General features: G+C 42.7%; 2 protein-coding genes across 4 annotated transcripts in view; one reads left to right on the forward strand and one right to left on the reverse strand.

Annotated features, from left to right (window-relative positions):
* Positions 1-3,493, forward strand: part of ulk4 (unc-51 like kinase 4) — a 78,001-nt gene extending 74,508 nt beyond the window's left edge. For all 3 annotated transcript variants that reach the window (XM_055042306.1, XM_055042305.1, XM_055042310.1), the window contains one exon: positions 1,229-3,493. In XM_055042306.1, coding sequence (XP_054898281.1) covers positions 1,229-1,289 — 61 coding nt within the window. In that variant the 3' untranslated portion in view covers positions 1,290-3,493. The remainder of the gene's footprint in view (positions 1-1,228) is intronic.
* On the reverse strand, positions 3,224-17,718 carry ctnnb1 (catenin (cadherin-associated protein), beta 1). The gene is made up of 17 exons (XM_055042321.1): positions 17,546-17,718; positions 10,272-10,322; positions 9,499-9,726; positions 9,145-9,398; positions 8,720-8,958; positions 8,432-8,633; positions 8,206-8,350; positions 8,014-8,117; positions 7,725-7,859; positions 6,987-7,190; positions 6,682-6,840; positions 6,407-6,526; positions 6,182-6,332; positions 5,220-5,341; positions 5,072-5,132; positions 4,309-4,559; positions 3,224-4,074 (listed from the first exon to the last, which is right to left on the reverse strand). Exons 2-16 carry the CDS (start codon positions 10,282-10,284, stop codon positions 4,345-4,347), a joined length of 2,352 nt encoding a protein of 783 aa, XP_054898296.1. The 5' UTR covers positions 10,285-10,322; positions 17,546-17,718; the 3' UTR covers positions 3,224-4,074; positions 4,309-4,344.
* Between the last annotated feature and the right edge of the window lie 7,865 nt (positions 17,719-25,583).

Genomic DNA, 25,583 nt, shown 5'->3' on the forward strand with positions numbered 1-25,583 from the left:
AGAGCCACTTATATTTTTCCTGTTCTGTGAAGGCACCATGAGGCATACTGAGGTTATTTGAAGGGAGCACATTTTCTAAGACATGTCTGCGATTCATTCAGGCTGCCAGAAGGCGAGAGAGAGCAAGACTTTCTGCAGAAACGAGTAAAAGCTAAACATATTACTTTTTAAGATTTTGCTGTTTTAAGCTTTTCGGCTTTCAGCCTCAGTCTGTCAGGGAGCAGAGCATTTCAAAATGCTGCTAAAGTTAAGGTGTAGATCTAGTTTCTCAAGGGAAACGCAAGGAAAGTTTATCACTGTGCTAACACTATTGATTACTTATAAAATATGCTAATGACGGAGCAAGATTCCAACATTACAGAAACTCCTCTTTCACATATTTGGTATGACCAGAAATATGTTCCTAATAAAAATGGAAACCAATATTGTACTACATTTGTAAATTAAGGGTGGTCCGATCAAATATATTGAAAATTGAACAATTCCGATCATTTCTACTGAAACCATCTTTAGCTGGACTGTTTCTCCTCGTCCTCCTTGGAGCGGCACAGTGTGTGTATTTGCCAGCACGACGTGTTGAGGATGTAATCAGTGACCAAACTGCAGCTTGAACTCACTCACTTTATCCAAATGCCAAAACTTTCGAGGGTCTGCGAGGCCCCTGGGGGACGTTTTAATTAGATCAATTATGAGGACGGTAATTAAGCTAAGAGGCGTGAGCGGACGTGTAGAAATGAATCTGTGTGAGTTTCTTTTTTTCTCTCTCTCTTTTCAGTCGAATTACTGAAATAATTGAACTTTCAGTGATATCGCTGCTTATAGATACACCTGTATTCAGAGTGTTAAGTGGATGCGTGAAACCGTGTTTGATTTATTTATTATTTTTTCATTCATTTCATCATAGATCAGTGAAGCGTTTTGTGTCTGAGCCGTTATGTTAGAGCTGACTGTGTCAACTGTGGACTTTATGCATTCATGCTATTGTTACAGTGAGAATGATAATCTGAAAACTGTTATGATTTTGACACAGATGTAAGTAAAATCAGAACAAATGCAATGTAGTTCATTTTAAGTGCATATGGAGCAGAATATTCTTTTGCGCTTTATAAGGTAGAACAAGCATGCAGCTATTGAGAAGACATGTTAGACACATTCATTGTTTCCGTCTCCATGCTGAGATTATGAATAATATATATATTTTTATTTATTTATTTTTGCTTTGTTTTAGGTGTCCTGCTGATGTGGCCACACGGGCTGCAGAAATCCTCCAGGAGCTCTCTGGATCCTAGACGTTTTTCCATCTTCCACCTCCAGTGACCCTCGCGTGACCCCGACAGTAACGGCATTTTACTGCTCTTCAATCCGGTGCTGATGGGACACTCATAAAGTTTGTCTGTCTGGGACTGAAACATCCTCAGAAACAGGACTTTTTGTTTGGCTGGTACTTGAAAACCAATCAGAGCTCGGCTCGGTTGGGTTCGGCGTTTCGCTTGTTTTAATAAATTTGTTGTGATGATTTGAGTCTCGGTCAGCAGCTCCTGCACGCCGAAAGCTTCACGCGCCGCTAAATCACGCAGTTCGGATATCGGCCCGTTCGTTGTGACTCCCTTCAGTCACAAGATGGATCAGTGACGGAAAAGAATGTTGCTGTTGTCACCAGAGTTGACAGCTCATTTGAAAACATCCATCCGTCTGCACAGGATTACATCATGAGCAGTAATTCGGCCTGTCACATGCATCACAGCACTGACCTTGGAGTCTGTTGAGATGCTCCCATTTGGCTTTAATGACAGAATATTGACTCATTAGATTAGCTCTCAGCGTGGCTGTGTGTGTGTGTGTGTGTGTGTGTGTGTGTGTGTGTGTGTGTGTGTGTGTGTGTGTGTGTGTGTGTGTGTGCTGTGACAGTCAACAATGAATACTCTGCCTCTACAGCACAACACTCAGGAGATAAATGAGCTTAGGTCAGCACAGACCTGTGTTCATGATGGCCTCTTCTAACAGGAGAGCCTGTGAAAAACGGTTGGGATTTCATTTAAAAATATAAATACTTTGCACTTTGTATGTTTAGTGTGGACGAGGTCAGACGCGGTAATACAATCTGAGCACATGCGACACAGGAGAGTTCATCTATTAATGACGGCGGTGCCGGCAAGCTTTGGAAAAAGGATCTGCCAAGTGTGAAATTCAAGTGTCCACACACTCTCACACACACACACACACACACACACAGTCACCTGCAGTTTCACAGGGCATCAGTTCGGCGTCAACGGGAGCCGGGAGCTGTGGATGGTTCACAGCTGCGTCTGCCGCTGTTGCACGACGTCGACTTCATCGGGAAAGTGAAACGCTGTTTGAAAATAACTCAGCTGTTGACGTTCCCATTGAAGAATACAAGGAAAATATCGGGAGACTAATCAGGCAGAAAACAGTATGAAACTGTAGATAGAAAATACACTATAGATGCACTGCAGAATCAAGATCTCAGATTTTCTAGCGTAAAACTTGAACATTTCTGAGTTTTAAAAATGAGCTCCTGCTCAATTTCTATTACTCTAAAAATTTCTGAATTTTTTGGAGTAGAAATTTACACGAATACACTGTTGCACAAAAATCCCAACTTTAGCCTGGAAAAGGGGAATTTCTTTTTAAGGACAATTCTGGAAAAAGGAGTGAATAACACTTCCAGTGTTCACTCCTAATTTTATCATCTATTTCCATCAAGTAGAACATAAATGCAAGTGTACAGGCTGGAGGTTAATTATCTTTTTATGGGATGTTTCCGCCCAGTAAACCAAATGCATCAAGGGTTTGAAGTCAGCGGTTTGTTTCCTCCAGGTTTTAACATGCTTCAGATGAGTCTAGTTTTTATAAATGATGTGACCTCAGCGTCACTATGGTCTCCTCTAGTTGACCCCAGTGTGCTGTTTAATGAATTCTTCCAGTGGGGTGAAATATTGCATTACTTGGATGTTTCTGTGGTCTGTGATGCCGTCCTCATGACTCGAGACGTTTTCTCATCTGTTAAGACACTTTAAGCCGAGTTACAAGTCTGAATGATTGTTCTGTTCCCACCTGCACAAAAATACCTGTGAATCTGCTAATTAGTCAGGAGAATATCCTGGTAAAAATGTGAAATGTTATAAAGTGGTGCTGAATACGTGAAGAAGAGTTCAAGTTTCTCAAAACCAAACTTGTCGCTGAAATGAGACAGACACCTGGGTGAAATGACAGTCCGTTTTATTGTTTCAGAACACAGCAGGCTACAAGCAACCAGCGCCTCACTACTTCACCCCTTAGTAACAGCAGACCAATAGGAGCACGTCTCCACCCCCGTTCTTACAGACACGCCCACCCAGCTCGGTCAGCTAACCCCCCTTTGGAACAGCTGGGACACGTCGGTGTCCTCCTTTAAAGCAAGAAAATAGCTCGATATTTGGACCATGATTTCCAATTCATGTTTTTTTTGTTTGTTTTTTTTTTTTGTACAAAAGCTACACAATGTTACACTTGATCATTAGAATACAATTCAACTGATTACCTTTAGTGTTTGGACACCATTTAAAATCTCATCCAGTTCTTTTGGATGGAGCATCACCACTTTAAAAGAAAAACAAGAAACACTTAGACTTAAAGTACAAGGGGCTAGAAAAAAAAACAAAAAACATGAGTATCATAATGCAGAAAAATGAAAAAGCAAGCTAAGTTCAGTTTGTACCATTACAGACTTAAAACGGAATAAAAAAGTAAAACAAGGTATTAAAAATGAAAAAACAAAATGCATAAAAAACTTGTTGGAAAAAAGCAGAAAAGAAACAAAAACAAAAAGCTCATCGAGATCAAAATCTGTGTTTCGTGTCGGGATTAAATTCGGCCTTCGAAGAAGCTGAGAGACCAGAACCGAACCACACTGAGGAAAAATAAAAATAAAAAAAAATCTACTTTGTCCCAATGGAGCTCCTGTAGACAGGAAACTGCTTGCTGTTGTTGAGTCATCTTCAGGCACTTTCTGAGACCCCGCCTCCTCCATATGGGCGAATCACGATGCAGGTTCATCCAGATCACATGATACAGCTGGAAGGAGAAGAGAAAGAAGAAAGGCGTTCAAGGAGAGGAAGTGGAGGCCACTGGGTCTGGTGGAGGACCACACACAGAGATCAAACGCCACATCACACAGCTTCAGAGCCGGAGCCGTCCGGACATGCAACAGCCAGAGTGAGTCTCCTCCTCCTACTAACATTTATCTGGGATACTCCCTGCTGTGCTGCTTGGAGAAGGCTACAAAGTGGAATGAGAAGTGAGTCTTACCTAGTAGAAAGTGTAGTGTAATGGTGCTCTCGCTATTTACAGGTCGGTATCAAACCAGGCCAGTTGGTTTGAGTCGCCAGGTGGAAGGCCCTCTATCAGCTCGGGGGCGTGGCCCAGGTCAGGCAGCCCTTCTACGGGTGGGTAGTCCTGGCCTGGGTGGTGCCCTCCACCCAGATCGTGGTCCATCATGGGCTCCATGCCCATGGCGTCCCCGGCGTAGCCGCCAGAGTGGAAGGGACGGTAGTTTGGGTCTGGGGGGGGAGCGAGGGTGGAGGAGAAGCAGGGGAAGCAAAGCAGCGGTCAGAAGCATGTTAAAAACCACACAGTCACACAGTAGTACGATTATTTCAACGAAACACCGCACAGCAACACGGCACACAGTTCGTCCACCGGCAGGCTGCATGGCGGCTCATCGGCCCACATGTGGAAGCAATTCAGTCCCAGTTTATGCTGCAGTTCACTTGGTGCCGCGGATGGTAAATGAGTTTGGAAGCAGAAATGCAAATAAGACCTGAGAAATGTTCCCTCCAACCCTCTGAAAAGTAAACAGAGCAGCAGACTGGAACTTCCTGTGACCCCCCCAGCCACTAAAATGACTGTACACACCAGGTAGTTACTGTTAAAAAGTTTAAAGATTTCCGCCGAACTTTCCTTGAGATCTAAAGTAAGACTAATTGGGTCATGAGCTCAGCTGCTCTGGCGTTTTGGTGCCTCTTTTCACGTGAAAGTGTTGCAGAAGCATAAACCCGAGAAGGCAACTCACCATCTTGTCTGTAGCCCAGAGGCTCTCCCTGTGCTCCGATGTCCAAACCCAGGTCTCCAGTCTGTGGAAACGCAGAAAATGTGTGAACAGAGAAGTAGCAGTCTGGACGATAAAGACCATTATGAGAAGAAGAAAAAGCTGCCAGTACCTCATTCCAGGACATTGCTTCTGTCCTGAACAGAGAGCTGGTCAGCTCCACAGACAGGCGCTTCTTGTAGTCTTGAGGTTTGTCCTCCGACATGCGGAACAGAACTGCTGCTGCGTATGTTGCTGGGGAAGGACATGAGGAAGAACATGGCTTTAGAAGGAGCCGCTGCAGCTTTAATGATTAAATTGTATTAAACAAACACCAAGGCAGGGTGATAAATTGATTTGACGTGATTAACCAAATTTTTGAAGATTACATTTTTTGGAAAATCTGTTTGGTTTGTTTCACCAATTCACTCTGCAGTACTGAATGACGGCAGCTGCTGAGGCCGCCATCTTGCTTGACGAGCTTTTTTTTTTTTTTTTACAGCTTCTATTCGTTTGGATTTTTCATTCAGATCAACTCTGGTAAAATATACACCCCCAAGAATTGAGTCATAAAGTCAAATTAATATGAGAATAAAGCCATAATAGTAAAACGAAGTAGTAATTTTATAAGAACTCATACAGGAGAAATTAAAAAGTTATTTAAGCTTTTCTCCGCCCTCATTAAAACAATAATTTTAAGACAATAGATCTGGTAAAATCACATCTATATTCTGCTAATATGACAAAAGGTCTTGGAGTCAGGCAATGATACTCATCACAAAAGGGATGATTGAATTAAAAGCCACATTTAATATATATATATATATATATATATATATATATATATATATATATATATATATATTCTGTTAGTCTCTTTAAAATAAAACAAGAAAAAACATTTAAAATAATATGAAAAATTTTAATAGAAAAGTATTTAAAAATCTGATTTTATTTTTAAGCCATATTGTCCAGCCTCAATAGTCCCTATGGCTCTTTATATAAAATAAACTTTTGCATTGATTTCAGTTAAGTAGCCGTTTGGAAAAAGAAACATGATGAAGAAATAATAAGCAGGCATTCCTCTGGACGTACCGACTCCTTCGTTGCGGCTGTGCAGCAGCTCTGTCAGTGGGGCGCTGGCCCCCTCGGCCTCGATGGCCTCTGCCACCTCTTTGTCCTGGGCCAGCTCACAGAGGACGCCTGCTGCTACGCGCTGGATGTTCTCAATGGGAGAGTACAACAGCTGCACACAGACAGAAGCTCACAGTCAAATTCATCCCTACATTTCTACCTCCAAACAGACAACAGAAGACATACCTGTACAAAGAGTGGGATGGTGTTGAGGCCTCTGATGACCACTCTGTTATGGAGATCTCTGGCCAGGATATGAAGTGCTCCTGTGCAGCCCTCCACGATCTCCTCCATACGGACTCCCTCCTGTTAATGCAAACACTCCGTCAGGATGGGGTAAGCCCAGCACCGCCTGCTCATCCTGCCCTCCACAGGATGTCATTAGAGCTCTTATGGCCGCTCTGTAAGCGTGCGAGAGCTTATGGAGGATCGTCTTGGAGTTCTGCGTGAGCTGCTCTTACCACAAACTGCTGCTGTGTGCCTCCCATGCTGGTGCGTCTCTGCGTGTCCTGGTGGGCTCTGACCAGCAGCTGGACCAGTCTGGGGATGGCGCCCTGCTCCCTCAGGGGGGAGTGGTTGGCGGGGCACAGAGCTAGGTTACGGATCAGACCGACTGTAGCCTGATGGGAAAATAACACAGCATGTTTAAGATGTTTGCTTTGGACTGAGCACCACTATGGAATTAACAAAAACCTCAGACATAAATCTAGAAAATGCTTGACATATTTGAAACATAAATTGAGAGCAGAAGCTTGCGCTCGCGTACCTTGATGAGGGGCCAGTGTGATGGTGGATGCAGTAACTTGACGACCACAGGCAGGCCGTAGTGCAGCCGCACGGCATTCTGGGCCATCTCTGCATCCTGATGTCGAGACGTGAGATGGCGCAGGGCGCAGATGGCTGGCTCTGTGATGTCTTCTCTGTCTCCGGCCCGCAGCACTGTGCGAACCAACGCCTCAATGCCTCCAACCTGAAACGCACAACGCAACAGATGAATGGATGAAGCATGAACAGATAACCTGTAGGGTTCCGACCTACAGGTTCGGAGAAATTACAGCACAAAAACAAAAACGCTGCTGAAAATTAGAGGAGGATCTTACTAACTGTAGGAACAAGAAACAAAACCATAGCTGCCTTTACATTACAAACGTCAGCAAGACTCTGCTGATATGCCACTAATGTTGAAAAAACTATTTTGCAATTGCGGTGTTTCCATTATACAAGAAAAGCAACTGAAACCACACAAACACGTTTCTTCACGCTGCAGGTCATTTAAAAATCACGCCGCTTTGTCATCCTCCTCCTACCACTTCCTATTTTCTTGGCAGTTTCTCAAAAAACACTCATTTTGATACTCCTGGAAAACCAGCTCACAAAAACATGAAAAATTAATTTTTATCATTCCAATTTGCATAATTCAATGGTCAATGGGCAGCAAGTAACTGACTGCAGTTTATTAAAGACAAATGTGCAAATGAAGCCAATAAATTGAACGTAATCTCACCTGGCAGACCATCATCTTGTTCTTATAGTTGTTACAGGTCAGATTAGAAAGGATCCCAGCAGCACAGGTCACCACATTGATGTCGTCACTGCCGAGCAGCTGAACCAGAGTTCCCAGAAGACCTTCCATTCCCTCCTTGAAAGCAAACAGAAAACTGCTTAACATAGATACTGGGAACTTCAGATGAAGAAAAAAATGTTCTAGTCTTACATTTCATCAAATAAAAATGGATTCTGTAACTATGCAGTCTTGTGTTAGATTCAAATAGAGTTGCTGCAGCTGCCCTCACCTGTTTGGTGGCAGCATCTGACAAGTTCCTGAGGGTCCAGAGACAATTCTGGACCAGTCTCTGGCTTGGATCTGTCAGGTGGAGACCCAGAGCCTGCATACCTCCTGAACAGACACACAGTGTTACATATGGAACGGCCTGCTGCTGGGAAATCCACTCATCATAAACGGTTCCTTAGGGTTAAAGACATACCAGCTTCAACAATGGCCGGTTTGTTACTGGAGCAGACCGACAGAACTTTAAGGACGCGGCTTGTGGTCCACAGGAGCTTCTCGTACGTGTAGGTCCTCATGATGTTGACCAGTGCTTGGGGGCCACCACTCGCCAGAATAATCAGCTACACACAAACAAAGCCAGATTAGGCTACATGTCAGAGCTGCTCTGACATGTAGCTTTCTCCCTTTGACCCCTTCCTCACCTTGCTTTCCTGGTTTCCATAAGCCAGTATCTGCAGACAGTCAGTGGTGATGGCCAGGAACTTAACATTGGTTTTGCTGAGCAGAGCCACCATTTTCTGAAGACCGCCGGCCAAGCGGACGGCCATCTTGGCTCCTTCTTGGTGCAGCAGAAGATTGTGGAGGGTAGTGATTGCGTAGAACAGGACGGAATCAACCGGCGAGCTGCGGAGGAGAAACCGTTCAGTTGCACAAACTCGACAAGTTGGGAAACGCTCGCTACCGGTGGGAACCATCCCTGCGCCTCCTACCCGAGCATTTTAACTAGAGCCGGTATTCCTCCAGACTTAAAGATGGCCAGCAGCCCCTCTCTGTGATGGGACAGGTTGTGCAGAGCTCCTGCCGTGCAGCGCGCGGTCTCCATGTCGTTGGTGTTCTGCATGGTCCTGACGATCGCAGAGACCATCTGAGGGGAGCGCATGATGGCGTGACGAGAAGCTTCCTTCTTCGAAAGCTGGTGGACCATCACTGCTGCTTTGTTAACTACCACCTGAATGGAAGATGGAATGATGTGTCATTTTGAACATTGTGTAAAAAAAAAAAGGAAAAAAGCTCTGGGATAGGGCTGGGCAATGAACCAATTTTGTTCATAAACTGAATTTTTGGTTTCTGAAGATTTACTTTAAAAGACATTGGCCAGCCCTAATCTGGGCCAAATATTTCTGAGGATGATGACCTGGTCCTCATCGTTGAGTAGCTTGGTGAGTTCCGGTATGGCTCTGGTGGCGAGCTCGGCGTCATCTTGGTAGTTGATCAGATTGACCACAGCATGTTTGAGCATCTGTGATGGCTCCGCCAGCCTCTGGACGTTGGTGGGGTTTGTAGCGTCATACTGCGTGGATGGGATCTGCATGCCCTCTTCCAGAGTCTCTGGGAACATGGCCGCACGCACCCGCTGCGCACGCGTCATGGCGTACTGACCGTCTATGTCTAGGACAGAGAGAGGGGATGTTTAGTCACTCAACGTTGGCTTACTTTAACCATTGCTTCCTAATCGTCTATAGGGAGGCAGAGAACAGGTGAAACATACCTTGTACTTGGTCCTGGGAGAAGTTCTGGTTGAAGCCCTGCTCCCACTCATACAGGACCTGGTTGTTGTCCAGGTCGTCCTCCTCAGGGTTGCCTTTCCCGCTGAGGGAGGGAGCAGTTGTGGTGGCCCCTGAATGAATCCCTGAATCCAGGTAGGACTGCTGCTGCCAGTGGCTGACGGCCGCCTTGCGGTCCGGCTCCATAGCCATGTCCAATTCCATCAGATCAGCTGAGGAGACGCAAATTCAGCCAACTTTAGAGTCACTTCATCAAACTACATCTAGCCAAACATTCAAACTGAACTCAATAGATGAATATTTGTGCTCAAGAATAGGCCTGTCACAATAACACATTCTGCTGGACAAGAAAATGTTCCAGAAGTTATTGTGATAAACAACAATGTTGTTTTGAGAATGTGTAAGTAATAAGTTATGCAAGAAAACATTCTCAAAGATCAAACTTTAAATTCTAATAAACATTTAATACTGGAAATGGAAGACATTTGAAATATTCCAAATAAAAACAGAAACAAAAAATAAAAGCAATTTTAATTATATGAAGACTTTGGTCAACTGGCTTTTTGTAGGAAGAGAGAGAAACAGGAAAAACAATAAATTATCCAAATGGAACTTTTTGACTTTGTTTTAATTTATCATGCGATTTTTGATTTATTGCGACAGGCCTACACAAGAATTAACAAAAAAAAAAAAAAAAAAAAAGGCTCGACAACTTTTACAATTGTGCAAAGATGACCTCTGAACCTCAACAACTCACCCTGGGAAGCCATGTTTCTTTCTCAAACCACACCCAACACAGCTTCCTGATCTGCAGAGGGGAAAAAAAACAGCACATTGTTAAATATTTCTACCTCCATCTTCACATTACACATCCAACATCACTCAAAGAGCAAAGCACTCAAAGAGCAGCTGAAATTAAAGATGATATTAGTTCAAAGGAAAAAGCCCAGACGAGTGACTTTATAGTGTTTTCTTTTATTTTTTCTGCCTCCTCCCTTTCTTGGGTTTCCTCTTCCCGTTTCAGACAGATATGCAAACAGTTGCAGCTCACACACAAAAGCCTCCATTAAGGGCAGCAGCTACCAGCGAGGAAGGACGAGGGAAGTGCAGCGCTGGGTGGAGAGAAGAGGCAACGGGAGGGAGGAGGGCGCTCGCATTCCTGAGCTGGCTTTGAAGCCGAAACCACACACTGCTGGAAAGTAAATACTGGCAATGGCAGGAGAGGTAGAGCAAGCAAAAGGGATTAATTTAGCAGGGGAAAGGGGGCAAAACTGAAAACGGGGCATTTTCAATTCACACTGTGGAAGATAAATGTTATGACAGAAACAAAAGTTGGGAGTAAAGAAAAAATGTCTACAAAGGTTTGTCAAAATCAGAAATGTTTGAACCTGTGGAGTCTGAATACTCTCAAAAACCATCATGTGAAAATTAACATAACAGTAAAATAGGAAAATAAATGCGTTCTCTTTACAACATGCTAGTTTGAATGTCCCTTCAAATTAAAGTGGTGCCATATGAGAAACTAGAGCAAAAAACATATTTAAACCGATTAATGAGACAATAAAACAAAAGTACACTTCCTACAGTATATAAACCCAGCTACAGCTTCTACCCAGGAAAATAAAAACACAACCCAGCCCAAAACAGCAAATAAAGTCAGTCACTCAGTTTCCATCTATTGGCTTATTTTTCCACAGGTATAGAGGTCAGGGTCACATTGCCACTGTAAAGACTACAACTTTGTTTTTTGAGGAGTTTTTTTTATCTCAGAAGTTTGAGTTCAGATCAGGAAATTGTCTCATTTTATCATTTCTGATGCTGCTTGCCACTAACTCTACCAGACATTACTTTAACTTTGTGCATCTCAACACCAGTCCTGTTCTGCATATTTTAGATGTGCCTTTACGCCAGAACCGCTGATTCAAATGATTGCACGACCATCAAGAGCTGCAGAAGGCTGTTAATCACTCACAAATCCAATCCAGGTGTGTGGCAGACAGGAAACACCTAAAACATGCAGGGTAAGGGGGCGTGATGACTGGAACTGAGAAACACTGCTCTAACTTGACCAAAAACTCTCAATATTTATAAAAGCAGCACACGTGAGACTGTCTGACATGCAACATTAACATTTATGAACCCAAAATGAACCGATTTAGCTGAAGGTCTGGTTTACGAAGAGTTCTGAAAACATGCGGGACAGGAACTTGTGTCAAAAACAAACTTATTGTAGACTTTTATGAAAGGAAACAACAGGTTCTGCTAGAGAAACAAAACCTCTGAAGCGCTCAAAGAGAAATCCTATCAGTCAACACAAACAGTGTTTGACTCCTATAAACACCCGTCCATCTTGTGTCAGAAATCACAGTAATGACTAAAATGACAGGATATTCACAAGAGGGGAGGTCTAGTTTCTGTTTCAGACAATCACATAACAGTCCCTCTAACTTTGCTTAATCGCATGTAATTAAACTACATGTAATTTTCCAGGAGACAGAGGTTTTCTGGGGTTTGTTGCTCATCCCTGCTTTTACATCCACGGGAATGAGAGCGCAAATCATTTAGAGACACACAGGTACAACTAACTGTATGTGTAGTTGTTTGTCCTGTGACGAACTGGTGGCAACCCAACGATCTCTACAAAAGGATACCAGTCCCTACCATCCTTCCCGGATAAGCGACGGATTAATTAAGCTCCTTTTGAGCTGATCTCGTTTTTTTTCTCCTTTTAAAAATTGTTAACTTCAATTTCTACTGAACAAATTGTTCGTTTGAAGGTACATTTTAGCTCAGCAAAACTGGAATCAGGACAAGAGAAAATATTCGAGTTTGTCCTTCGGTGGCAAAACTCAAACAAGGAAATAAAAAAGGAATAACGACTCTATCCTCTGTAGAAATGTGTGATATCTGAACAGTTTAGGAGCAATAAGCGGTTTTTATTGTACTGAAGCAATAGCGTGACCAGCAGCAGTACTTTCTCTCCAGTGCAGCTGCCTCTGGAACAAGTGACAAATGCTGGCAGACCTAATTTCCCTAATCTACCCTGGATCTCTGAGCCAACACTTCGACAACTAAAATAATGTTCCATCCTCTTGGTCCAAAAAAAAAAAAAAAAAAGCCCTGTGGTTGCTATGTTTCAGAGTGCCGTTGGTCAGTAGATGAAATGTAATCTTTGCATTGTAACAGTACATGCAAAACTGCAACAGCATCTTTTTTGACTATTATGTTAGTGCTCTGGTCTGGCAGAAAAAGGTGTGGCTTTAATCATTTAAAATCCAACAAGAGCTTGATTCTATTGAGTCCAATCAGCCGTTTATGAAAGTGCAAAATCCAGAAAGAATTTGAATAAACGCAACTTAAAATCCTGTCTGCAGAAGGATTAAGAACCACCTCTTAATGTCTGACTGAGCAGCGCATCTGTCCCGGTATCGGGTGAGAGCAGTAACACATGGAGGAGCTGATTAAGCCAAGTTTATTCAAATAGAACAGAAGCAGCCGCTAACGACGGCTTTATTACTGGGAGCCTTTAAAAGGTTCCTGTTTTAAAACAGTCTATGGTTTCCAAGGTTGTTGCTTCTTTTTTTTTTTTTTTAATGAGATCTCAAATAGTCCGAGAGTGTTGCAGCTCTGCCCCTCTCCTACCAGTTGCTGCACAATCCGGCTATAAGAAGGCTACAATATTTTTCAGAAGACTTAAAAAAAATAAATAAATACAAACACGAAATATATCCAGTTGGAAAACATGACAGAAACGTTGTGGAAACTAAACTCTCATTCACACAATTTTGTTTTTTAAACTAGTTAGAAAAAAAAAAGTAAAGTAACAGTCATTAAACATTGTTACACATTCAGTTCCCCAAGAAAACTCGCTAAACCCAGTAGTTGCGTGCTGGGGCAGTCATTCATCCAGCAGCCTGTCATGTTTTTGAGTTAAAAAAATGTTTAAAGTTGACTGGAAATTTTGAAAATATCACTTGATAATTATGTATAATAGAAAGATTGGAAGACTAATACCTGAATATTGACTATATAGTCTTAAAAAATGCAAAGACTTAAGTAAATAAGCAATGCTTAGCCTGGCGGGGGCACAAGTAAAGCCTGGTGGCCCACCAGGCTTACTATGTACTGGGGTAAACCCTGCACATTTTCACTTGAAAGTTTTATTCCAGGTTAATCCTAGACAGATCAAAACCTAAAAGGAAAAAGGAGGTGGAAGAAAAAGTAGGAGTATAGATGAAACAAGCTACTAAAACAGGGCAGGCACGAATCTACTCTGTAAATGTGAGTAGATGAAGCTCAAATGCAACAGATATCCAAAGAGAAACTCCACCACCGTAGTTTAGATGGGTGACTAACAGAGCCAATCTTGAATCATCTTTAATGAGACGACGACTGCTGTTTCCACCCATGAACTCAAATTTGCTGTTCACACGCCATCCTCCCGGCACCGCTGGCCTGCCCTCGTATAACCCAACGCAGTCCTAATCAGAACCACATGCCTCATACATGCCTGGATGCAAATCAAACATACAATCAAAGCACACAGTGGAGTCATTTATGATTCACGCGGGCGGTTTGAGCGGTTCGTTTCATCTGGCTTAGAAAACAGGAGGGAGTTTGTCCTTTATAGACGAGCAAAAGAGAAATCTCTGGATTTTGACCGAGAGAAAATGTTAAAGTTAAACAGTAAAGCTTAATTTAAAAAAAATAAAAAAATAGAAGAAAAGACTTGTTACTTCGGGACTTCTTGCTTTCTGTGTGCGCTGCCACAAGAATCTGAACAGTGGGTTACTTTGAAGTCGTATGTGAAATCCAGTATGTAGAGTTGTGCCTGGTGCGGTTAAAAGGCGGATAATTAAAACCAGATGCATGTTGCCCAACACAGCAGCCACTAGAGGGATGTTCTGTGCAGCAAAGGGAAGGAAAACATCACCTTTAGCTGCGCTTGGCTGGGCCTGTTAAGCAGCTGTCACAGATTTGAGTGAAGATTGTGCAACTATGACATACGCATGCCGTGCAACATGTCAACAAAGCCTCAGTCCACTTAGAGAAACAAACTTTTTTTTTTATGCAAGTCAGGTGCAACACAAGCTGACTTGCAGCACCCCAGATGCAGTTTTATTGCTTCCAAAACTTGGAAGCAACTTTGCTGATAAGTTACAGCGTTGACGTAAAATATAAAAATGTGTGTAGTGTGTTTTATTGTAATCTAAGCGAGCCAGGAGACACAAAGCTTAATGTAAAGGGATTTCAAAATCAGTTTCTATAAGATACAAAACCTGAAAGTCCAACAAAACACAAAAGAAGCTCCTTTCCCCCCTCCCCCCCACTAAATTAGTGCTATGTTCAAGTGAGCCTTGGGTAAATTACCACTGGCTAAATTACATTTCTGTCCATTTGGCCTGCAGACTTTAGTGGCTAAATTTTACAACCCGTTTCCTGGCATGTAGAGGCATAAAAAACAAAACAAAAAAAACAAAAACAAACGTATGATTATTTTCTAGGGGTGGGAAATGCAGTACTTGACATAAAAAAAAGCATTTTGTATCAGACAATACATAAGTTACATCAATCCACCTTATACAGAGACAAATACTCAGTTCTTCTGTAGAAAACACAGGGAGTCAATACCTCCAGATGAGTAAATGAGCCAAAGTAAACCATTATTGGCAAAAGCAGAGAGAAAAAGAAGCAGCCACAGGCTGAGCCGGATAAAGTGCACGGTCAGCAGCACTCGGTACTCGCTGCCAAACACCACAATGAACCAAATGCCTGCAGCCGCTGCAGAGTCGTATTTTGTGTCTCAGCTGCAAAATGCTGCATAGCTGTGGACACAGAATCCCTTTCTATAGCTGGGAGATCTCCAGCATTTCTTACACACACATGCAGATTAGTTTTTATTTGTTTATGCCTCGAAAGACTGCCTCGGAACCAGGTGGCAAACACTAATCACTGCCGACATCTAGACAACATTCAGTAGCAGAGGAAACAGGAAACCCATCATTGTTCCGGTAATGACAAGACCACTGGAAAGGTGGATCGTCTCAAAACAAACCACCTACGTTTCCGTCTGAAAAATTTCTGTGCATCATCAGAAAAAAAAGAAAAAAGAAAAATTGTGTTGACGAGACAGCAAGTTTTATCAGCTTTTTTTTTTTTTTATTCCATTGTGCAACCTGCTTGGGGATTTCTCTGATGAACCACACAAACACAAAAGAAGACAATTAAATATTCTCAGAAGTCTGAATAAAACACCTTAAATTAGGTACCACTTGATTTTAAATTGATAATTTTAGTTGCCATGTTCAACCTAACTGTACTGTATGAAAGTCTTTTAGGTATCCTTGGAAATCTTTCAAATTGTCAAACATGTTTTATGAACAAAAACACTTTAGTATTTGAAAAAAATGGGACATTTTTCTGACTTCAGTGCGTCTCGGGAACTCCATGTGTGCCAAACCCTGACATTTAACGCAAATATCTTCATCTACATTCTTAATCTTAAACAAATTCCCAGTATAGCTTGATCATAACTCTTAAAATGATTCAATAGGACAGAGATTTCATCCCTAAAAGCCTAAATAAAGTAAGTTAATATACCAGAAAATGACCAAATTAAGTAGAAGTACACACACACACACACACACAGGCATGTACTAATGTGTTTCATACTTGCGCTTTTTAATTTCTTAAAACTGCAAGAAAATATAAAGTGATATGAAAGTACCACTTTACATTCTTCTTCTCATGAATGATTCAGATTATTTGTCCCAAAAAAATCCTCAAATCTCTGTTTTTTATTTATTTATTTTTTTATTAGTTATTTAATTACATGCCACTGACAGGAAGCATTAGAGTCAAAGCAGGTACGAAACGTCCCCTGGTGGGTACGAATTGACGCATGCCAGATGCTAAACGTCCCGCGGCAGACGGCTCCGCTTCGGACAAGTGGGAAGGTGCGAGACGGCAGAAACAGCAAAAGCAAGAAAAATCCCGAGTGGGTCAAAATTCGGCTTTTTCCAGCTCTTCACTTGAAGCCGCCCCGACATGCACCCGAACAATCCGCGCGCCGCCCCGCCTCCTCTCCACAGCTGCCCCCGACTTTCTGCCCCAAACACCAGCGACTCAGATTTCACAGTCAGGCTCCTCCTCGTCTTCCTCCCGGAGAACATCGGCTGGAGGAATTTTGTCGCTCTTTGTTTAAAAGGACGAAAGGGAAAAACACACACACACACACGCTGACCCGAGACTTGTAGTCAGACTAAAAATAAATAAATAACCTACAAAAACTTTGCTTCAACTGTGACACGTACATAAAAAAACAGCATCGACGCTCCGTACAGGTTGGCGAGTCTCACAAACTTCCAACTTCGACTTCGATACAATTCACAAACTCGCTTTGTGCAGTTTTCACTTCGATGACACGACCACGTAAGAGGTTAAAGGTAAACCCCCGCCGTGTCCTCCCCACCTCCAGTAGTTTTGGTTAAACAGCTGAAAAAACTCAGACGAAACTCAAGAAGCCCAAACATGAGTCACAATGGAGGAATGTGGCCAACGGTTTGTAAGCTAACAGGCTAACTAACCTTCACTAATGTTAACGGCTGTAAAAAAAAAAAACCAGCAGACGAAATATCCACGTTTCATCCAAACTCTGAGGGTTTATTTTCGCTCCCGAATTGGGTAATACAATCCAAACGTGTCTAAGAACTGGCTGGGAAAACAGCCTAAATGTTCTTTAGAAACATTAGGTCGACGAATAGCTTAAGAATACGAGCTTTTGCCCCAAAAAAGGCGGTGACTGGATCATCCCAAAAATTTGCCGTGAAAGCAGTTTACTCGCAGGTTACCGCAGCTCCATCCCCGGCCGGCTGGCTGGCCCGCACACACACACACATACACACCAACACACACACACACCCCTACATACACACAACCACCGACTCCACTCCTGCTGGCGTTCACACGGACCCGGGTAGGGAAAAGGAGGAAAACTGAGGAAAGCTAATAGTTTTGAATGTCGAAGCCTACCCTTGTCAATACGACAAAATCCGTCCAACTGGGTTCCGGAGAGTAAAAACCACTTGGAAAAAGGAAAAAGAAAAAGTCGAGGAAAATGTGTGGAGCAGCTTCAGCGGGGAGCCCTCATCCACTCCCTCACAGGCAGCTGCAGACGGCAGAGACTGACGCAGCCAGAACAGCGGAGACTGGGAAATGTAAGATGGCGGCGGAGTTATATAGACCGGAGAACACCCGCATTCTGCCCATATCCTGCCGTGCTCTCTAATAAAATAGAAACTAAGATCAACAATCATTTTTAGTCTTCCTATGTCTCTGACTCGGTTCTACATTAATTTACCTATGACAATAATACAATTATTTGGTATGGTTAAATACCTCATTTTACAGAATATGCATTTGTACGTGTGGAGTATGAATACACAATGAAATGAAGTTCCAGCTTACACCCACCCCCAAAACATAGGAAAACCGATCTTCTTTCCCGGAGTTATCTTGGTTTATAAAAAAAAAATCCAATGAAAAGAAAATAAGTTTGTTACGCTAAAGTTACGCTAAAATAGAAGTTTACTAAAACAGACTGTGTCCGTGTCATTGCTAATGGTACTTATACTATTACTCTACCTGAAATGGAATGAAAAATACACTGCTAAAGAAGTAAAAAAAAAAAAAAACTGTAAAATTACGAAGGCACCTTAATTGGGTTTGTGCCAAGGTTTGGCTAACAACAAAACAGACTCGGGACCTTGGCTGTTGAGTATACAATCATTAAAAAAAATCACTTAAATAAGGTAAGTAATGACAACACAAACAGCTTCAGCATCCATAATATAGTTGTTGTGTTTTTTTAAAGAAACCTCTGCATAAGTACTGCTTTGTATTTATTGTATAACTTAATGCATTGATGTGCTGTTACCATTGCTATCTATGTTCCTTTCCATCCCCGACTTTTGGAAACCACTGTTTGTTTGAGACTAGTGGTGTAGAATATGCTGGTGGACTGACAAAACATCAAAGCAATCATTCACAGTGCAATAAAATACATTCAGAAAAAACGAGCTTCCTTGATTGGTTTATTTGTTGATTAACTCACAGATATTCAATAATCAATTGATAAATGTCCTAGACATTCAGAAGCGGGTGTTTGTTTTGCTCTAGACTTGTTCCTTTGAAAAAAGAAACAAACAAAAAAACACAACAAGAAAAACATTCTGATTGTGTCTGCAGGCGACATGACAAGTAGTCCAGCAGGTCTGAGCAGCTCTGAGGTGGATCACCTGCATCAGGGTTCAGCTGGAGAGCCTGTGCTCGCCTGGCATTGGATGGCTGCTGAAATTACAAACAGCAGAATCGAATCGAGTCCCACATGTTTCAGGAAAATCACGTGAAAGTGGGGAGCAAATCACTGGGAGTGTTTTAGGCACTTGATTGGAGGACATTTGGGCAATCAGCACATGTACATATTCAACCAAGTCACAACATATTCCGGCCTCAGATTAAGCAAGGGCCCGTTTCTGAACTCCACCAGAAAAAAAAAAAAAAAAAAAAAAACAAAGAAGAAAAAACCAGATTGAGCCAATGAAAGCTATTAGCGGCCATAGATGTGGTCCTTTAAGCAAATAGTGTGATCTCTCTTTCATTTGGAGATCACAGCCAGTCATTTCCGTGCCACTTCCTATGTGGTTCGGTGCTGATAACAGTCAGGAGGGGAGAGGCTCTCGTGTAAAAGTTTTCAGCGTGCGTTTCAGGTGGGCCCTCCTGAAATTGCTGAAATAAAAGGTGCAGAGCCGGAGAGGTCCCTTCATGCTGCATGCGGCAAAGTCAACCAGCAAACACAAAAGGTAAGCGCGCCTCTCCTGTCGTCTGCCTACAGGCTACTTCATTAACCTATATTTACAGGGCGTGGGTGGAATAGAGAGGCGAAGCCCTCAACTCTGTCTGAAACTGTTCATTCAGCCCCACTTCCCGCACAGGAGCGCATCGGCAGCGCAACGAGCCCATCGGCAGCGTGACTCCACCGTGTGTCATGAGGCGGCAACATGATTGATTTCCCTTTTTATTTATTTATTTATTTTTACATTTCTTTTTACATTTATTTCCGAGAGTCACCGCTGTTACTCTGTCTGAGGTTTTCAAGTCCAAAATGGGTTGACGCCGGTCACGTGACTTTCACTGAAGCGCAATTACGCGACCAGAAGAGCGACAAAAAAAAAAAATCCTAATGCCGTGAGTCACGTCAGGAGGACGGGGTGACGTTTCAAGCACGGTCCAAGACTTGGAATCAGCGCAGAGGTTGTGTGTGTGTGTGTGTGTGTGTGTGTGTGCGTGTGCGTGTGCGTGTGTGTGTGTGGGGGGGGTGTTCTCGTGATCAGAGGTGTCTGTCCTCAAGATCGGATCTTTTTCCACTATGCGCCCCGATATCAAACATTTGTTGCAGGGCTCAGAAGCACAAACAAAAGGTGGAATCTGTTATAAAGTACATTAAAATATATGATCACAAATCCCCTTTGAACAGAGAGAATGGTACACGCAGCTTCTGACATAATCGTGTTTTTTGTTTTGTTTTTTTGTTAGATGTGCAATTGCACATTAAAGCCCTCACCTTCTCTGGAGTGCAGCACTGTAAAGCAGGAAGTACTTGTAAACTCCTTCATGAAAAAAGACGTGGCTGCCTTTGTAGTGCTGAAACGCTGCTTGCACAATCTAAACAGAGTTTTGTGATCACTGTCTCGGGTCTAATGCTTGAATCTTAAATAAAGAGCGAAGCATAATGTTCCAAGAGAAGCAGGTTTAGGTTTTTATACTGTTTTTTTCTTCTTTCTTTCTGTCTTTTTAATGATTCATGCAAGATGTTTTATCAGTTGGGATTAATCTAAACCAGTAACATGAAATATTCACTAAAAAACACGATTGCTCTTCCAAGAGAGAGGGAGAGAGGGTATAACTTTGCTATATCCCAGTCAAGCTTTGGTTACCAGAAGGTTTAACCACAACCAGACTGTCACGGGTCACCGTCTCGTGACCGTGGAGTCTGGATTAAGAGCACAGACTTTAAAATCAGATTTATCTTCTGTGGAAAGTCCCCCTGATGTCTAATCTGGGATGTCTATGAAAAGGCTTCAAACTGCTCCGTACAAGCAAACGGCGTCGCCTTTTACGCCCAACTTGTTTCTCGCGAGACAGGAGAAACACGCCGGATTCATAAAATGCCTCTCCCCCTGTGAAGCCGGGCTTGTACATGCGATTCCTGACTTTCTTTTTTTTTTTTTTTTCCTTTTTCCCCTTTTATTCAGACTTGTCAGAACTGACTCCCTGATGGGAAGCTCGACAGGAAAGTGGCTCTCCACTCAGGCCTGCGTGACAAACAATTTACAACGAGGGAGGTCCACAGTGGGAGCTTTTAGCTGCAGAACCTGCGTTCACGTATGAAAGGCGGTGGAATAAACGCGACTGCGTCGTTCGAAAACGTTGATTTATTTGCTAGACTGAAAGCGAGAAATATTTCCCATCATCTTATAAGGACGATGATTTTTGAGATTCGTCGTCAGGGTGATTTTGTGATTCGAGTTTGACTGATTTTATTGATTTATTTTTTCCACTTAGGACTGTGACATATAAAAGGGAAAACAAAATATACTGCAGATTCTTTGATAGAGATAGATGCCTGCAATCCAACAGAAAATGAAGCAATGGCTATGTTAAACCCACTTAAAGCATGAAGGTGCATGTTACTCACCAAGGTCTGATTTTTATTAAATAAAAAAATATATACATTATAAAAGTACTTACGTTTTGATCGTTGAGTTTAGGAAGCATACATAGGAGGTAGATTTAATGAATGAAGGGGAAATGTAACATTGTAAGGGTATTGACTGGATCAGAGCTAAAAACAAATGCTGATTCTGATCTCTGATTGTTGTTGCTTTTTTATTTTTATATATTTATATATACGTATATTTATATATATATGTAGTTACGGCTCCCTTGGAATAACATTGTGGGTGTGCAGAGTATACTCTTTTAGCACAAACTTTCATAAACTGTCAGCACAGGTAATACATTTAGAACAGTCCCAATGTGGGTCACGATCAATCCTCTCTATCCTGCTTTATCACAGCAGTTCTGCTACACGTGAGGGTTAAACATCCCATTTTTGGGCCGATCCAGTTGAGATCCTGCCAAAGATTAATCCATAATGCCCGTGGAAGGGCCCTTCATCCAACATGCTGCTGCTGAAATAACACAGATAGCTGCTCTGTTCCCAAGCATGCACTGCGGCTCTCCGGTGACCCGGCGCTGCAGCACTTCAGGAAGCCCACACAGCTCTCGCTCTTCCAGCTGGAGGGGCCGTTTCATGTTCCGCCCAGGCGCGATGAGGAGTCTGTGCGTCTGAAATGCAGAGATAGAGATTGGTGCTGCGAACTGTTTACTAAAACAAACATGCAAGCAAATCTGGTCAGGACAGCGATGATCTTGCTGAAAAAAAAATACTCTCCGCCCGCTTTTGTCGGAAAATGCAGCATTGAGTTCAAATGTCTTCAATGGCAACTCCAATCATGTGCAATCTGTGCACGTTTCAGATCCTCCTCATAACCTCCTGGAAACATTTCTGAAGGGGAAACAGAAATAATGTCGACTTTAAGAATAGGACGCTTGTGTTGTAAAAGTTTGAGACGACATTTCCCACGTTTTGTCCGACAAGTTATGAAGCGTGCACGTCGTCTATTTGTGGTTTTTAGATAGGCTAAAAACCACAAATAATTTTTAATTGCTCATTATCAGCAATTAAAAGTCAAGACGGACTGAAGCGGGTCCGTTTTTGTCCCTTCGCTTCAGCCGCGCCAAATGTTTCAAGAAGTTGAGAGTTTTAAACCGGATAAATTGTGAATCAGACCGTGGCTACAGTTTTCAGGCCATTTAATGAGACCAGATATCTTCAGCGTGACCGGAGAGTTCTTCCGGTCACGAAAAATCACAGACGGCCATGGCATGGAAACTAAAGGAGCAGCACTCAACACTCTCATTAAGGTGCCGCCGTTTTCAGACTGCAGTCGGGAAGGTCAGAGCGGCGTCTCTGTAGTCCGACTAATTAACCGGCTAATGTCGGCTTGTTATATTGTAGAAAAAGCACAATGGCAAAAAACGTAGCATTCTAAACAAAAAGCATTTATTTAAAAAGAAAAAACAAACAACAAAACAGTTGGCATCTAAATGAATGTTTTTTCAAAGTATTTAATTTAAAGTGCGAATACATAGGAGCTACATATATTATTATAACTGCTGTGATATCAGTGTGATGCAATATTTTTGCAGCAGTTTGGAAAAAATGTTGCTTTCGCTTTTAAAGTCAGTTAGATCATGCAACATTTTTGTATAAAGTACTATAAAAGGCATTTTCACTGTGATCTGTCGTTCATGCTCTAAACAAAACACCCAATCGCATTCATATTTTACTGGTCAAAACAAGTGAACTTGGGACATACGTGTTGTGTCAAGTTTATTCCTCAACACTGCCATTCGTATTCATGAGCTGAGTGTATTAAAAGTCAAATAAACACATCGCCCTGTGGAGCCAGATGCGCGTAGATTCACCGCTGCCCTCCGTATGTGCTCCATCTTTATTCGTGTACTGCATATCGTAAACTTGTCTGAAACTTTCAGGGTACATTTCGCTCTGAAACACATGTGCCCCGTCGTCCCGCAGCTTCTTGCTGTGGAGGAAAAACTCCTGACATCAATCCCCAAATCCCAAGAGAGCAAACCACCACACACACACACACAGAGAGAGAGAGACTGGCTGAGGCCTGAGGGGTGTGGTTTCTTTCTCTCCCTGTAAAAGAAAGGGGCAGCTCAAAGCTATAGATAGGGGCAGACAAAACAAATACGCCCTTACACACAGGGACACGCACACAGACGCAGTAACAGCAGGGTCAGGGAAGTGCTACTGACAAGGCCGTATTGAAGAAATGTTTGTTTTGGACTGTGTGGTCACGAGGTCCTTGACTTGTGGCCTTGTTTCAGCTAGAAATGATCTAATAATGCACTCGCTTGTGTTCTAGTGACTTGATATGAGTGGACAATTGTTTATGAACACATCGATAAGTGCATTTAAAATTAACAATGGGAGATGCAGCAATCAGGCTTTTCCCAGGCTGATAGCAATATCCGATTTGCATTGAGGTTCAATTTCCACTGATCAGGATTAGTTTTTCTAAGAACTGTAAACACATGAAACAGAAAACTGATCAAAACTAATAAGTAAACAATTACCTGTTCTGATTTCTTATTGATCAATTAGTCCACCTATAATAAATATATATATATATATTTATGTGTGTATGTATTGAAATAAAGGGTAACGAGATGAAACGCTGTATTGAAAACAACTTCATTATAACCCGCTTGGAGGACAATTTTTTGAACTCTCTCAAATGCACTCCAGTGTGTGAAAGACAGGACAGAAAAATCCCATCCTTGAAGAGGTGAGAGGACACGGCGCGAAGCCGATATCCAACTCAGACTACAGGGGGATTAGAAGAGTTGGGCAGTCTAAGCCGATGCAGGAAACAATGCAGAGGAGAGGCTGACACGAAAATGAAGTGATGGCTGCAGGGCGGTGTGGGACGCCATGTTGAGGATGAGGCTCTTTTGTTGGCTCCACTCTGCTGAACGGGAGACTACGGCGGCGCCGAAGCAATACAGGAAACAATAACCCGATTTCCACCGCGGAGGCGAACGGGATTTAAGAGTTCGCCGCACTGCCACATCAAAGGCGCCTCATTTAAGCAGCCCGTGTGACATTTCACCTGCCTCCCGTGTTATTACGGCAGGCGGTCCCTGCATCTATACTGCATTAGCGGTTGCCATGGTGAAAGGTCCTCCATCCCGCGTCTATCCTGTGCAAAGCAGGAAACGCTCAGAGCGGACTCGGCGAGGAGAAATCGAAGTGTCTGAGAGACAGCTCCAACCCAGTGACAGCCGTGTGATGTGCAGGCGCTGAGATGTTCCTGTAAGGATCACGCTGAGATCTCTTGCTCCGGATCTATCGCGAGTTTACCAAACAGCACGACGAGTGCAGCGAGCCCAAACACGCAGAGGGCCCACAAGACGGGGTTCGCCGCTATACGCTCCCAACTTTCATGACCGTTCCGCTGCTTCGGCTTCGTTTTCTTAAAAGCAAGACAGAAATAACTTTCCCTGCATTGAGTCTCAATCAGCACTCGAATGCGCGAAGTGTCAACACAAGAATCCTGATGTTTCATTACGTCTCGTGATGGGGAAATTAAAACCCGTCGCACAGAGCGAACCGCTGCAGCGGAGGGTTTTAGAGCTCCTCAAAGTCATTTATCGGCTGGATTATCGTCAGCAGCTGTCTAATAAAGCCTGTCACATCTGGATTTATGAGCCGTTTGTGCCACATCCGCAGCAGGGCACACTCACTGTCGTTATTGTTCTCGCATCAACGCGAGCTAAGGCGTAACTTCAACATGCCCAGAGAGAGAGAAGATGTTAGCTGAAGAGGGAGGCGACACTCCGGATGCTTTATTGAGATTTCAACAGAAAACTGACAGCATTACTGAAGAGAAAACGAGAGGAAGAGATGACCAAATATGGGCTACAAGCAAAATAAAGAATTTGAAGGTTTTTAAAAGCTGAGATTTTCAATCTACTAATGTTTTCTGCTGCTATATTTTAATAAAGTCCCTTTAATGCCACGGCAGAGAAATAAAGATTTTCCTGAATGTATCATCAAAGTAATGCACGTCCCTCCCGTGGTTGCTGCACACTGCCAGTCAGCTGGATATTTTTTTGTGTTTATATCTTTGTAGATCTTTATGATTGCACAAAGACAGAGTCACTAAGCACAGATTAAAGAAGTGTAATGTATCCAAATTGCAACTGGCTCACTGGCGAACACCTCCGTTAAACAGCATCTCTTTCCCGACTACACATCAATTCGTTGTGCTTCTCTATAAATGGCAGAAGAACATGAGAATACATTTAGTAATAGTTAATTCTTTATTTAAGTATATATTAATAGCAATAAGTA

Source organism: Poeciliopsis prolifica, unplaced genomic scaffold (assembly GCF_027474105.1).
Source record: "Poeciliopsis prolifica strain line A6 unplaced genomic scaffold, Auburn_PproV2 SCAFFOLD017, whole genome shotgun sequence".
Classification (NCBI taxonomy): Eukaryota; Metazoa; Chordata; class Actinopteri; order Cyprinodontiformes; family Poeciliidae; genus Poeciliopsis; species Poeciliopsis prolifica.

Coding starts and splice junctions, on each gene's coding strand:
- ctnnb1 (XM_055042321.1), bottom strand. Junction 6,333..6,406: donor CCATCCCACTCTTTGTACAG/GTATGTCTTCTG, acceptor GTCTGTGTGCAG/CTGTTGTACTCTCCCATTGA. Junction 4,560..5,071: donor TCTGGGCTACAGACAAGATG/GTGAGTTGCCTT, acceptor CTCCCCCCCCAG/ACCCAAACTACCGTCCCTTC.